General features: G+C 32.3%; 1 protein-coding gene across 4 annotated transcripts in view; it reads left to right on the top strand.

Annotated features, from left to right (window-relative positions):
- The window catches only part of LOC118179565 (chymotrypsin inhibitor-like), a 98,488-nt gene extending 87,081 nt beyond the window's left edge, over nucleotides 1–11,407 (top strand). For 2 of the 4 annotated variants that reach the window (XR_015040706.1, XR_015040707.1), the window contains exons 3-4: nucleotides 10,802–10,981; nucleotides 11,211–11,407. Coding sequence is in view for 2 of the 4 variants with exons in the window: in XM_085815169.1 (XP_085671295.1) it covers nucleotides 1,771–1,822; nucleotides 10,802–10,977 (228 nt within the window). In the remaining 2 variants the exon portion in view is untranslated. Of the gene's footprint in view, nucleotides 1–1,663; nucleotides 1,823–10,801; nucleotides 10,983–11,210 lie in introns of those variants that run through there. The other 2 variants (XM_085815169.1, XM_085815170.1) reach the window with 2 other exon arrangements.
- The last annotated feature ends 754 nt before the right edge of the window (nucleotides 11,408–12,161 follow it).

Raw genomic sequence — 12,161 nt, 5'->3', positions numbered from 1 at the left:
TTAATAACTATAAAAACATACACTTTTAGCTAAATTATTAACATTCCGACTGCATCTAATTGAAAAAAAAAAAGAAACAAGGTCAATGAAAAGTTTACTTCACTTGCAAGTTAGGCCAAAAAGCAACCTTAGCTTGGCATAAATTTTTATATTAGTGTATATTCATTGGGAATTTATGGCCTATCTTATCAGTGCAGTTATACTGACGGTATATCTTTGCATCAAGGAACACGTATCTTGCATTCATAAAGGAGAAATAAACAAATCTCCCATAGCTAATGATAGTTGGGCACTTGATCACAGTTTTGGCTTTGGTTCTGCGAATATTATTGGCAAAGCTTCTTCAGTTGGTAAACTGGATTTCTTTGAACCCGTTCCCATTAATAAAAATTTCTCTTATTTTAGTTAATTTAGTTCTTCTTAAAGCATTCAAAATTCCAGTATTTTCCTGTATTAAAATTCTAGGCATTTTCCTGTTTCATTGGTATATTATGCTCAATGTTCGTTTGTCTTTTTTATAATTTCTGCGCAAAATGATTGTAGCTTCTTCCAGCTTCAGGAAACTTAATTTTGCCATTCAAGATTAGAAATATAAATCAGATCGCCATCGAATCAACAAAATTTTATTCAAAAGTTATGCTAATCTATGGTTATTTTCTTGTCTAATTTTAAACTCTGACCGAAATTTCAAATTGTATTACATTCTTCTCAACTTAATGGAAGGTACGTCAAACCAGCAGTCCTGTCATTTCTTGGTTTGGCATATTTGTCTATGGCAAAGCAGGCAAGAACTATCTACGTAAAGGGAGGAGGGTTCTAAGAGAAACTGTCTCATACGCATATTACACATGAGGAAAATCACCAAAATCAATCATTCAAGCAGCCCGTTCGCTTGGGTTCGAACGCAGGTTTAAATACCCCATGTTCAACAACTTCACCACACGGTCGCTGACGGTCCCTTTCGTGTGTTGGAAAAGAGGGTTAAAATGAAAATTCAATTATTTATTTTCATATTATGGCCTTTTATAATTGTAATTATAATATTTAAAACAGCTAAATAGTGTAATCACTGACCACTTGTCCAGACAATATGCACAGGCATCCCGGGTCCCACGGTTTAGAAAGCAGATATCAGGGCATTGCCGGCCATAGTTCTCTAAGGGCTGTTTGTTTTAGTTTAGTTTAGTTTATTAGTGTAATCATAATTACTTACTTAATTTTAAGTAACTTATTTAATTTAAGTTACTCGTTCATTTAAACTGCATACTGTGCGACTTAAATATTTCACTACTTTCTTTAGACAAATATAATTCATTTCAAAAGGAAAACACATTTATCCGGATGAGCAGATGCGAAAAAGATATTTACAAAGCAACAATGGATGCCTGTCACTGATCACGAACGTGCATTTGGGAAGAAAAATTCTTTTTCAGAGAAAATAAAACTAAACTTTCTCTTAAAACTACGAGACATTTCAATAATGCATAACTGTCACGGATCTGTAAAATAAAAATCAGAGAATGAACATGGGTTTTGTAAACAATACGTAATTGTTATTTCTTCTCATCTAACTTCAATTCAGTTCCCAATTGACATTTCACTGACGCAAAAATTTATTATGCATTGTTACGCCTAATAGCTGCAACTGTTGGAAAGCTGCGTGGAATAGTTATGACATCCGTGCTATATCATTGGAGAAACCTTATATAGTATATCAACAAGAAATGACGGAATCTTTACTACTCGTGAAAGAAGAAGAAAAAAGGCAGCATGAGGATCTGCATATTATTTAGCCTTATAACTATGAGTGTTGCTGGCCCCAGTAAGTTTCAGTTTCAGCCGTTTATTTCTACTGAATCAGGTCAACAGTTTTTCAACTATAATCTTTTCGAAAGTCTAAAATAATATTTCAAGACAAAATAACAGAGATTTTCTAGATATCTTAAATTTATTATAATAGCTTAGATTTTATTATGGTAGCTTATTTCATGTATTTCTTAGATTTGTTGGAGATGCAGATTTTTTTAGATGCCTTCTAAAACAGAAGTTCTCAGCCACGGAGGAATACGGTCACCGCTTTCTGCTGTACGGTTAAAAAATATTCTAAATCTAAATAAATGTACATGTATTTTCCGAATTTTGTAAAAGGGGGAATCATCTACCAAGGTGAAAGGGGTATTTGGGGCAAGACAAGTTGAGAACCACTGTTGTGAAATATATAAATGATAATATCTTATAAATATGCGGCTTAAGTGTTTTTCGCCGATAGTTTATTGGTTGCTTGCGTAACTGTAAATTGTTTTATTTCCCGTGCAGTGCAGCGCGTGACGAATATTATTGGAAAGTTAAGCCGGAAAAATTAAAAATACAAGAGCACGTGCATTTAACATTTAATAAATAAATTTAACATCTGTTTGTCGACGATAGTTTATTGGTTGCTTGTGTATCTGTAAATTGTTTTATTTCCCGTGCAGTGCAACGCGTGACGAATATTATGAGAAAGCTAAGCCGGAAAAATTAAAAATACAAGAGCAAGTGCATTTAACATTTAATAAATAAATTTAACATCTATATGTAATAGAATTCGGAAATATGCAACCGGCAATGATGACAAAACAAATAAAATGAAATAAATAAATATCTTTATTATAAGCGGCTTAAGTGTCTGTTTGTCGCCGATAGTTTATTGGTTGCTTGCGTAACTGTACTAGCCAATGGGGTGAAGTTGCCACGTCACAGGGTTGTCGTTTCAATTGAGACGTAAACAATTTCTTGTAAAACTTGCCTTTGCTATAACCATCCATAAGTCTCAGGGCCAAACGCTTAAGCGTGTTGGCATTTTTTTACCTGAGCCTGCATTTGGACACGGTCAACTTTAAATTGCCTGTTCAAGAGTTCGTGAAAGAACGGACGTAAATTTAAAAATATTTGATGGTCCTCTGCAAGGCGAGCTTAAAAATGATGGAAAGATCTACACAAGAAATGTTGTGTACAAAGAGATCTTTGACATGTGAATTAACATTTTATTATATAAATCACCTTTATTTATTGAGCTAGAGGCGGCTCTTAAGAAATGTTAGAAGGGGGAAACCCCTTGTGGCAGTAAGCAAAGCCGCCTGGCCTGGGTAATTCAGTTTGAATTAGCAGACACCTTTGCATAAATCATTTTAATTACAATTTATAATATCTAGAACAGCTGTCATTTCATATGACCGCCGGGCTTTTTAGTAATGTATAAGCGATCTATAAAGCTATTAAATTTTTGCATGCAATGTAATGTAGAAGCTTTTCACTTCCTTGTACGAAGTAAAGGAAATATTATAAAAGCGAAAAATGTCGGCTATATTTTCAATATAATTGCAATGGAAATATGCATTTTTATCGTTTCCGAATCAATTTCAACTTTTTTTTTTTTTTTTTTTTTTTTTGGAGTGACGTTTGTACGTACGGCCAGAATAAACGACTCTTTTTTTTTCTACATCGAATTGTGAAATGCATTTAAAATGGATTAAAAATGAATTTTTCGTATACATACGTACACGTACGTACGAATGTAGCTTGCATAACTCAAAAACGATTAGCCGCAAAATGTTGAAATTTTGTATGTGTGACTGCTATAACATTTCGTTGTGCACCTTCTATTTTAATTGCAATCGGCAACATCAAAAGTGTGTATATATGCTTGAAAAACGTAAAACTATCCCTAAAGCTGCATTAAAAAATATTTTATTTTATAGAGAAGAATTATCTCCTTCGAATAGAAAGGAAAATTGGAAATTGCAAAGCTTATTGAAGTAAAAAGTTTTTTTTAAAATACGAGCTAGAACATGTATAAAGTTTTAACTAAAAGTAAATTGAAAAACATGGTAAAAACGGCTTAAAATTAAATTTAAGAAAATGTGATAAAACTGTAAAGGGCGAAAATTTTAAGAAAAATTATAGAATTAATTATTGCCATTAAACGGAAATTAATTGACTTTTCAAGGGGGAATAAACCTATTTCCGCTCAATTAACAATAATTAATCGAAGCGATTATGTTTTGCCATATTTATATGAATCAACCAATTATACAATTTCGAATCAGGAAGATATTGAATCAAAACTGATTCCAAGCACAAGTAAAGAAAAACCTTAGGAGGAGAAAAAATCAACTATTGAGCATTTAACCAATTTGATTCTACTTATAAACCCGGTATAAACCTTAACTAATTATTTGAGTAAAGATTGATGGAGTTTTACCTAAAATACCTTAAATAATGTATGCTTTATTCGCAACTTCCAGCAACCGTCAGTCACCTGTGATCGACAGTTCTCCTGAGCGTGTACTGATATTGGTAAAAATTATTTCCAATGTTATGTTATATATACTTAATTATTATTGAAAAAAACGAAAAGATTTGGATTTTAACGATTGCCCAAAAGGGCTCAATGTGGTTTTTAGTGGCGAATATCAATACAGATGGCTCAAGTAATATAGCGAAACATTTCATAAGTTACTAGACGAACAGCTATTTAGATTATACTTCGGAAATTTGGATATTTTCTGTCTATTGGAAAACTGGAAAGTATCTAACATGGTAGGGTACGAACTGCGCGAAATTTGATCGGAGATTCCCAACCAGCTCTTATCTAATCCACGAACTGCGGGACGTTTCCTGTCCCCTCTTTCTTTAGCAAGAAGATTGGGTGCTACAAAAAGTCATTTATCGCCATTAATGGGACATTTTATTGAGACTGCAAGACTGTATTTTCATTTATCAATATTGTAAAAATTGTGCATACAAAACAAATATTAAAGTCTGGCGTGTGCTAAAGTAAAAATGAATTTCTTTTACACTCATTTTAAAGTTTTATGATGTTTAAAAGAATGATGAGCCAGATTTTTTTTATTCTCTGTAAGAATTAAAAACTTTTCAAGTTGTAGATTTAAGTCGCTGATATATATATATCAGTTTTTAATAATAAAATTGATAGATTAATGACATACACAAAACTGATACATAATCAACCTATCAAATATCGGATTTGTAGCGCATTTTAAATTAGTTTCTTGTCTAAATAGATATTAACAAATCATCTTAGATAGCAGAATGGTTTTAACTATCAAATTTATCATTTTAGGTAAACAGTTCTAATTTAATTTAAACAAGTCTCTTTATTAAATCTAAAAATTGGATTTCTTAAGTGGTTCTAAATTCACACTAATATTATTGCAATATATTGACGCATTAAGCTTTCCATTTTTAGTCATTGAAGTTATTTAACTATTTAGAGTTTATTATTTATGGTTTTATTTTAAGTTTAACTTTCTTACAAGTTCCATATTTTAATACTAGAAACGTTTAAATATTTTTTCTATTTTCCAGTTACTCTACCTGATGTACTTTGGCATACATTTAATGCAAATTTAATTAATAAATTGATAATTATGAGCGTCTGCAGAAAATTCATAATTAATAATAATTAACAAAAAAGAATCGAACTCCCTTTTATTCATATTTTGGGATTTTCATTTCCCTTTTAATCCATTCCTGTTTCATATATTGTTGCACTGTATTCAAATTTTCGTGTATGTAGAATTTATATATTTTATATTGTATATATGCCAATTTATATTTAAATGATAATTTTTACAAATTCTTGCATCATAACTAACATCATAACTAGTTGCATCATAACTAGTTAACAGAAGATATTTCTAACACCTTGGTAAAGTTTAATCTTCAACACGCAGCTCATTTTCCAACCTATTTTCAGGCTGAATTATTTGTAAAATCAATTATTTGAAATTATTTTTAATAAAGATGGTCGCTAAATTACGCTAATAATATTTCTAACTGTTGTAATTTATAATACAACGAGTTCATGTGATTTATAATATAATTCATTTATAATTTTTTCAGCAGTATTGAAATTAATAGCAGATACTGAAAATGTTATACATTTAGATTACAATGATTTAGATTTTCATTGCCTTCTTCACTAACGCTTTTATATTACATTTTTGATATTTCATAATCGCATACAGATACGTTTAACTCATTCACCAAACATGTAAATCTCTAATTCAGCGCACTTTTGTTCTTACGTGCGCTGTAATTGTTCAGCCTAATTTCAAGCGGAAAAGTCACTAATCATTGATAGTTCGACCCGAGTTTCTAATCCCAGAAAGCACCCATCTCTTTCTTTTTTTGTACTTACTTTGTAAAAACGTATCGTAAAAATTTCAGTTCATTAAGAAAAATTATTTTTGAAATTTATTCTTTAAAAATATTGCAAAAATTTTCCCCTTAGCATATCTTTTTACAAATCCCTTTAATAAGAAAAAATAAGGAAAGAAATTAACTCGGATTCGATGATTGATACCTAGGTCCAAATTATACGTAACCTTTTCCAAAATCATAGAGTTTATATGGATATCAATAAATTAAGGAATATTTCCCCATCTAATTTTCTTAACATGTTTATTCCAGCATTTTCTTTTCACACTGTAGCGCTTAACTTTATGAGTTTTCTATAATCATTCAATTTCTATAGCTATGGTAACTTTGCATACTTCTGACAAGTAACTTTGCATACCTTCTGACTTATATTTTTACCACTGTATTTTAATTCCTGTTGACTATCAGTATATTATTCACTTGCTTCACAAGTGCAAATATTTATTTTGTACGCAAATCTACGTAAAATAGCAATAAAACTTCAGTTATGCGGAGCTCCTGATCGATTGCTTGTTTTAGATTGAATGAAATTAAGCTTAATGTTACTGTTAATTCGTTTGTTATTAATTTAATTGTACGTTTCTATTTAATTATATGTTCAGATATTTAAAAGTATATTACACACACTTTTGCATCCCAATTTTTAGTTTTTGGTTAAAAAAATAAGCTTTTATTTATTGAGAGGCCTGATTGATTATATTAATTTGCAGTACTGTTTATCTAATTCTTTTCTTCTAGATAAATTTTAGAAAAAACTTCTTAGCATAATAATTTAAATTTATTTTGTAACAGACCTATTTAAGTGTAATTGAACTATTTTATTCACGCCATGAACTCATGAACTGTAACCGAACTATTTTATTTAAACGCCATCTCGTGGCGATATGAAAAAACGTCAGTCGAACTCCAGCCGCCATGATGATAGTTTACTATGTTATGTTATTCAAATGTTTGATGTTCCATTTGGTATATGTTTCATTTTTATGTATATTTCTTTTGTTTGTAACCGTTCCTGTGTGCTCTGTTAATAAATCCTTTTAAAGCTAGCCGGCATTAGTGTCTATTGAGGAACGGCTACATCACATTGACGCCCAACTAAATTTGAATCCAAAATGGCGCAACAAAATGTTTAGAATTTCTGTTTGGCTTTAACAAGCTCTTACTCCCGAATTTAACTTTTAGTTGCTGGAGATCGGCTCAGTTTCTTTTCAGGTGTGGACTACTGGTCAAATATTCTGGAAACCAATTCTGGAATTAAAATTGTCATACCGTGCTGCTAGCACATCGAATCATCAACTGGACAATTTCAACGGAAAAGATAAGTAGCCATTGGAGCAGTGTTGCTACAAGGGGAGAAAAATGAAGAACACCCTATAGAATATGCCAGCCGCTTGCTGACTGCATCAGAACGAAACTATTCCACCATAGAAAAAGAAGCCTTAGCAGTAGTATGGGCACTCAACAAATTTAGAGGATATGTTGAAAGCCAGTCTATCACAATCACCTCTGACCACCAACCATTGAAATGGCTGATGTCTTTAAAGTCACCAGCTGGTAGGCTCGCAAGATGGGCCTTACAAATCCAATCCTACAATCTGGCTATCAATTACATTCCTGGACGATTGAACTTTATTGCTGATCTATTGTCTCGTCCTATTTGTGAACACTCAAGTATAGATTCTTGTCAAGTATGTGCTGTCTCTGTCGAAATCCCTACTATTAGCCCTGCAGAATTAAGACAATCACAGCTAGAAGATGATGATCTTCGGAAGATCATCGAAACTTTTGAGAGTCCAGAGAAAGAAGCAGACTGTGCAACTTGGACTGGAAGAGGCTACGTTATGAACAGAGGAGTTTTGTACCGATATTCCCCTGATTCAGAAGAGGAAGAAGCTCAACTAGTTATACCTCAAAAAGGAAAAGCAGAATTCTTGAAAGAATATCATGATTCGCCAACGGCCGGTCACTATTGATCTGAAGGAACATTTTATCGAATAGCAAAAAGATACTACTGGGTTGGAATGAGAAAGGATATAGCAGAATATGTCAAAAGCTGTCTCGAATGCTGTCGTTATAAAGCCACTAATCAAAAGCCATCTGGTTTACTTCAAACTCCAGTCTATGCTCAACGTTTTGAGACCTTGTCAATTGATCTTTTCGGTCCCCTTCCTGAAACACCGTCTGGTGAAAAATGGATTTTTATTGTGCAGGACTGTGCTACGAAGTGGACAGAACTATTTGCTTTAAAGGAAGCCACGGCCAGAGAATGTGCTACTATTCTTTTGGAGGAAGTCGCCCTTCGATTTGGGTTACCCAGGAAAATAATAAGTGATAATGGTACCCAGTTTACTAGTGCTGTTATGCAACAACTATGCTATATCTTGAACATTGATCAAAGTCTTACTCCTGTCTATCACTCACAATCTAACCCAGTTGAAAGGAAGAATAGAGATCTGAAACCCCGTTTAGCAATACTTATTGGTAACGACCATCAGTCATGGAAGGATAAACTGCCATTAATAAGGTTTGCTTTGAGTACAGCCAAATGTGATTCAACTGGACATGCTGCTGCTTTTCTTCAATTTGCACCAGAGTTACGAACCTTAGATGATGTAAAGCATGATATAAAAGCCGTAATTGAGAACGATAATTTTTTCCCGAAATTACTCCATATTTGAAACGTTTTGCAAGAAATGTACAACAGGTACGAGAAAGAGTCGAAGTGCATCAAGATAAGCAGAAACGATATGCTGACAAAAAACGAAGAGAAACGCCGAAATTCGTTCCTGGAGATAAAGTTTGGGTCACCCTCCACCCAATCAGCAAAGGTCCACTGAAGAAAACTGCTAAATTCATACCCAAGAGAGATGGTCCTTATGTGATAGTGACTACAAGATCTCCAACCACTTATGATATTGCCGATCCTCATGAACCAGACAAAATTCTCGGCAAGTATCATGTTTCAGCCTTGAAACCATATCAAGATCGAAATAAGCAAAACTCAGCTCGTGTAATTCCAGTGGTTCCCTTAAAGAAAAGAGGACGCCCGAAACGTGTAATACCATCCGAATCTGCACCTGTTGCACAAGGTGCTGGTGACGCAAAATCTACTCGTCAAACTGGAGCCCGTCCATCTGATTCTCCGCCCGCTGCACAAAGTAGACAAATGTCAGTTCCTGACTTCTTGCCGAGACGTCTACGAAGTCAGAGGGGGAGGATGTAACAGACCTATTTAAGTGTAATTGAACTATTTTATTCACGCCATGAACTCATGAACTGTAACCGAACTATTTTATTTAAACGCCATCTCGTGGCGATATGAAAAAACGTCAGTCGAACTCCAGCCGCCATGATGATAGTTTACTATGTTATGTTATTCAAATGTTTGATGTTCCATTTGGTATATGTTTCATTTTTATGTATATTTCTTTTGTTTGTAACTGTTCCTGTGTGCTCTGTTAATAAATCCTTTTATAGCTAGCCGGCATTAGTGTCTATTGAGGAACGGCTACAATTTACAATTTATACGTCAGTGCTCCAAACGCATAGTAATGTTGTTATAATAGATTTCATGCTAAGCTTTTTTTTAATTTAACTATCAATTTCTGCAAACATTTACATGATTACTTTAATTAACGAAAAATATTTCTAGCACACTTTAACGCACTTTGATTCGGAATAATCTTTTGCACGCCAGTGAACTATATTAAATTTTCCAGTCTAGTTCAGACATCTTAACTATTATTGATCCAATTTATAAAAAATATAATTGGTATGCTTTAAAATTATTTAATTTATAATATTATTATAATATTCCTTGCTGTAATATTATAATTAATGAAAGATGTTTGTAATGCTAATATGTATATTTACTAATACCTTTTATTTTCTTTGTTAGCTCTCGCATTGATTACTGTTATTCAAACAATTAGCCTGCTTGTTAAATATTCTTTACTTGTTCTTATAATTGTGATATGTCTTTATTTTCTATTTCTTTATTTTTATTTTCTTCTTGGCTACAATTGGCTTCGAAAAGTAAAATTGTAACCCTGTAGGCAACAGGGGGAAGAAATTTTGGTTCACGCAGTTGGACTATACAAGGACGAGGGGGGATTTTGATTCGCGCACTTGCAGTACACCCTCTAAGGTACATTATTCTCTGAAAATATTGAATGTCTGTAATGAGATAGATCGCGAATTCAGTGCATTTTTTTTCAATCAATGATGTTCAAAATAAAAAGATAATACTTTTATGAACTATTCTTCTGCTTTTCAGTTGCTTAGTTTATTATTCCCTAATAGACAGATGCAATCTGAAAGATAAATAGCTTAGATTTTGCCCAATGGAAACAGACTTCAACGAAAAATGAAAATCTACATCAGTGGACAACGTAAAATCGTGTTTCGAGAATAAAAACTGTTTTGGGTTAAAAATTATGTATGGTATTTTGAGTATTAATCATTTATTATTATCCTATGTATAAATTAGTATTTAATCTGTGCCAGGAAATGCATTGCTTTGCATACTGATTTTCATGTTAAATTTAAATGAAATTTCTTTAATTTCTTTGTTTTTTAGCATGTCCCATCAACCAACACTATGAATCGTGTGGAAATGCTTGTCCTTCTACCTGTGAAAGTCTTGATAAACACCCAGTGATATGTGTTGCCATGTGTGTTCCAGGATGCCAGTGTAATCAGGGATATTTGATGACAGAAAGGGGCCTCTGCGTAAAGCCCGAAGATTGCCCATAATAAGGTTGAGTTCACCAAAATGCTTTTTAGTTAATTTTCTTTCGAATTTATAAATATTAATGATTATTTGATGAATTTTGATACTTTAATTTTAATATTGGTAAGAATTTAAATAGCATAAAAATCCTAATCGTACTTATATTTTACTGAAAAATTATCATAAAAAAATATTTCCTTAGAATATTATATTAAAATAATAAACCTGATATATTTTTCCAATTTTTCTTTTACAGGAAAAGGAAATCTCATAAGTAACCATAATGTTGTGCAACTCTGGCAGCAAAATAGTAATAGATTCGTATTATAAGTTTTACAAATATATGCATGAATGTGTACTGTAGAATTTGCAAGTGGTTCATAATTGTATATTGCTTTATCTGTTGCTTGCTTGAAAGAACTGTATTACAAATAAATTATATTACAAATAAAATGGAGTTTGAAGTTTATTATTTTTATCATTTGATTGAAATTATCATTAATTATGCGCTATATATGAAATCTAAAGCCAAAACTAGTAGCTATATGTAAAATATTTCAATTTTAGTTATAGCAAAGATATAAGGGCATTTGCGGTTCTAAAATTATATTTCACAGTTGCATTATTCCACTGAACATGTTCTTATTACCCTGAGCTTCCATGTCTAATTTTCTAACTTTCAAACAAATATCAGAAATTTCAGTACAAATACTGTATAGCAGGGGTGGGCAGACGTTTCCAAGGTACGGCATATTTTTAATTTTTTCAAGGTGTTGCGGTTTCCCCTCCCCCAGTGGCATAGGTGTGGTGAGCTAAAACAAAAGATCTACAATATTATTATAACCATAATAAATACGGAATATGTACTTATCTACCTAACACTACCTAAAAAAACTTACTCTTTTAAAACCGCGGTTAGAATAAACGCAAGATACAAACATAACATTAATATCCACAAATATAATAATTTCAAATGATGCATTTATTATCAAACAATTCAAAATACATTAAAAGATAAATCATTTTCATTTAAAGTTAGCTCTCGTAGTTATAGTTTGTAGAAGACTTAGTTTGCATACTGTCCGTCAATCTTCAGTATCTCGGTATATAATTATTAACAGCTAATCTTGCACTGGATTCTAAGTGTTCCTTTGTAAAACAGGAAAGATATGTTGTCTTAATAATATTCATCGTTAAAAATGCAGAT

This window comes from Stegodyphus dumicola, chromosome 4 (assembly GCF_044657685.1).
Source record: "Stegodyphus dumicola isolate Sdum_Otavi_A_Nest chromosome 4, ASM4465768v1".
In the NCBI taxonomy this organism is placed as follows: domain Eukaryota; kingdom Metazoa; phylum Arthropoda; class Arachnida; order Araneae; family Eresidae; genus Stegodyphus; species Stegodyphus dumicola.
The sequence above is the reverse complement of the archived record's forward strand: the minus strand, read 5'-3'. Positions and strand labels throughout refer to the sequence as shown.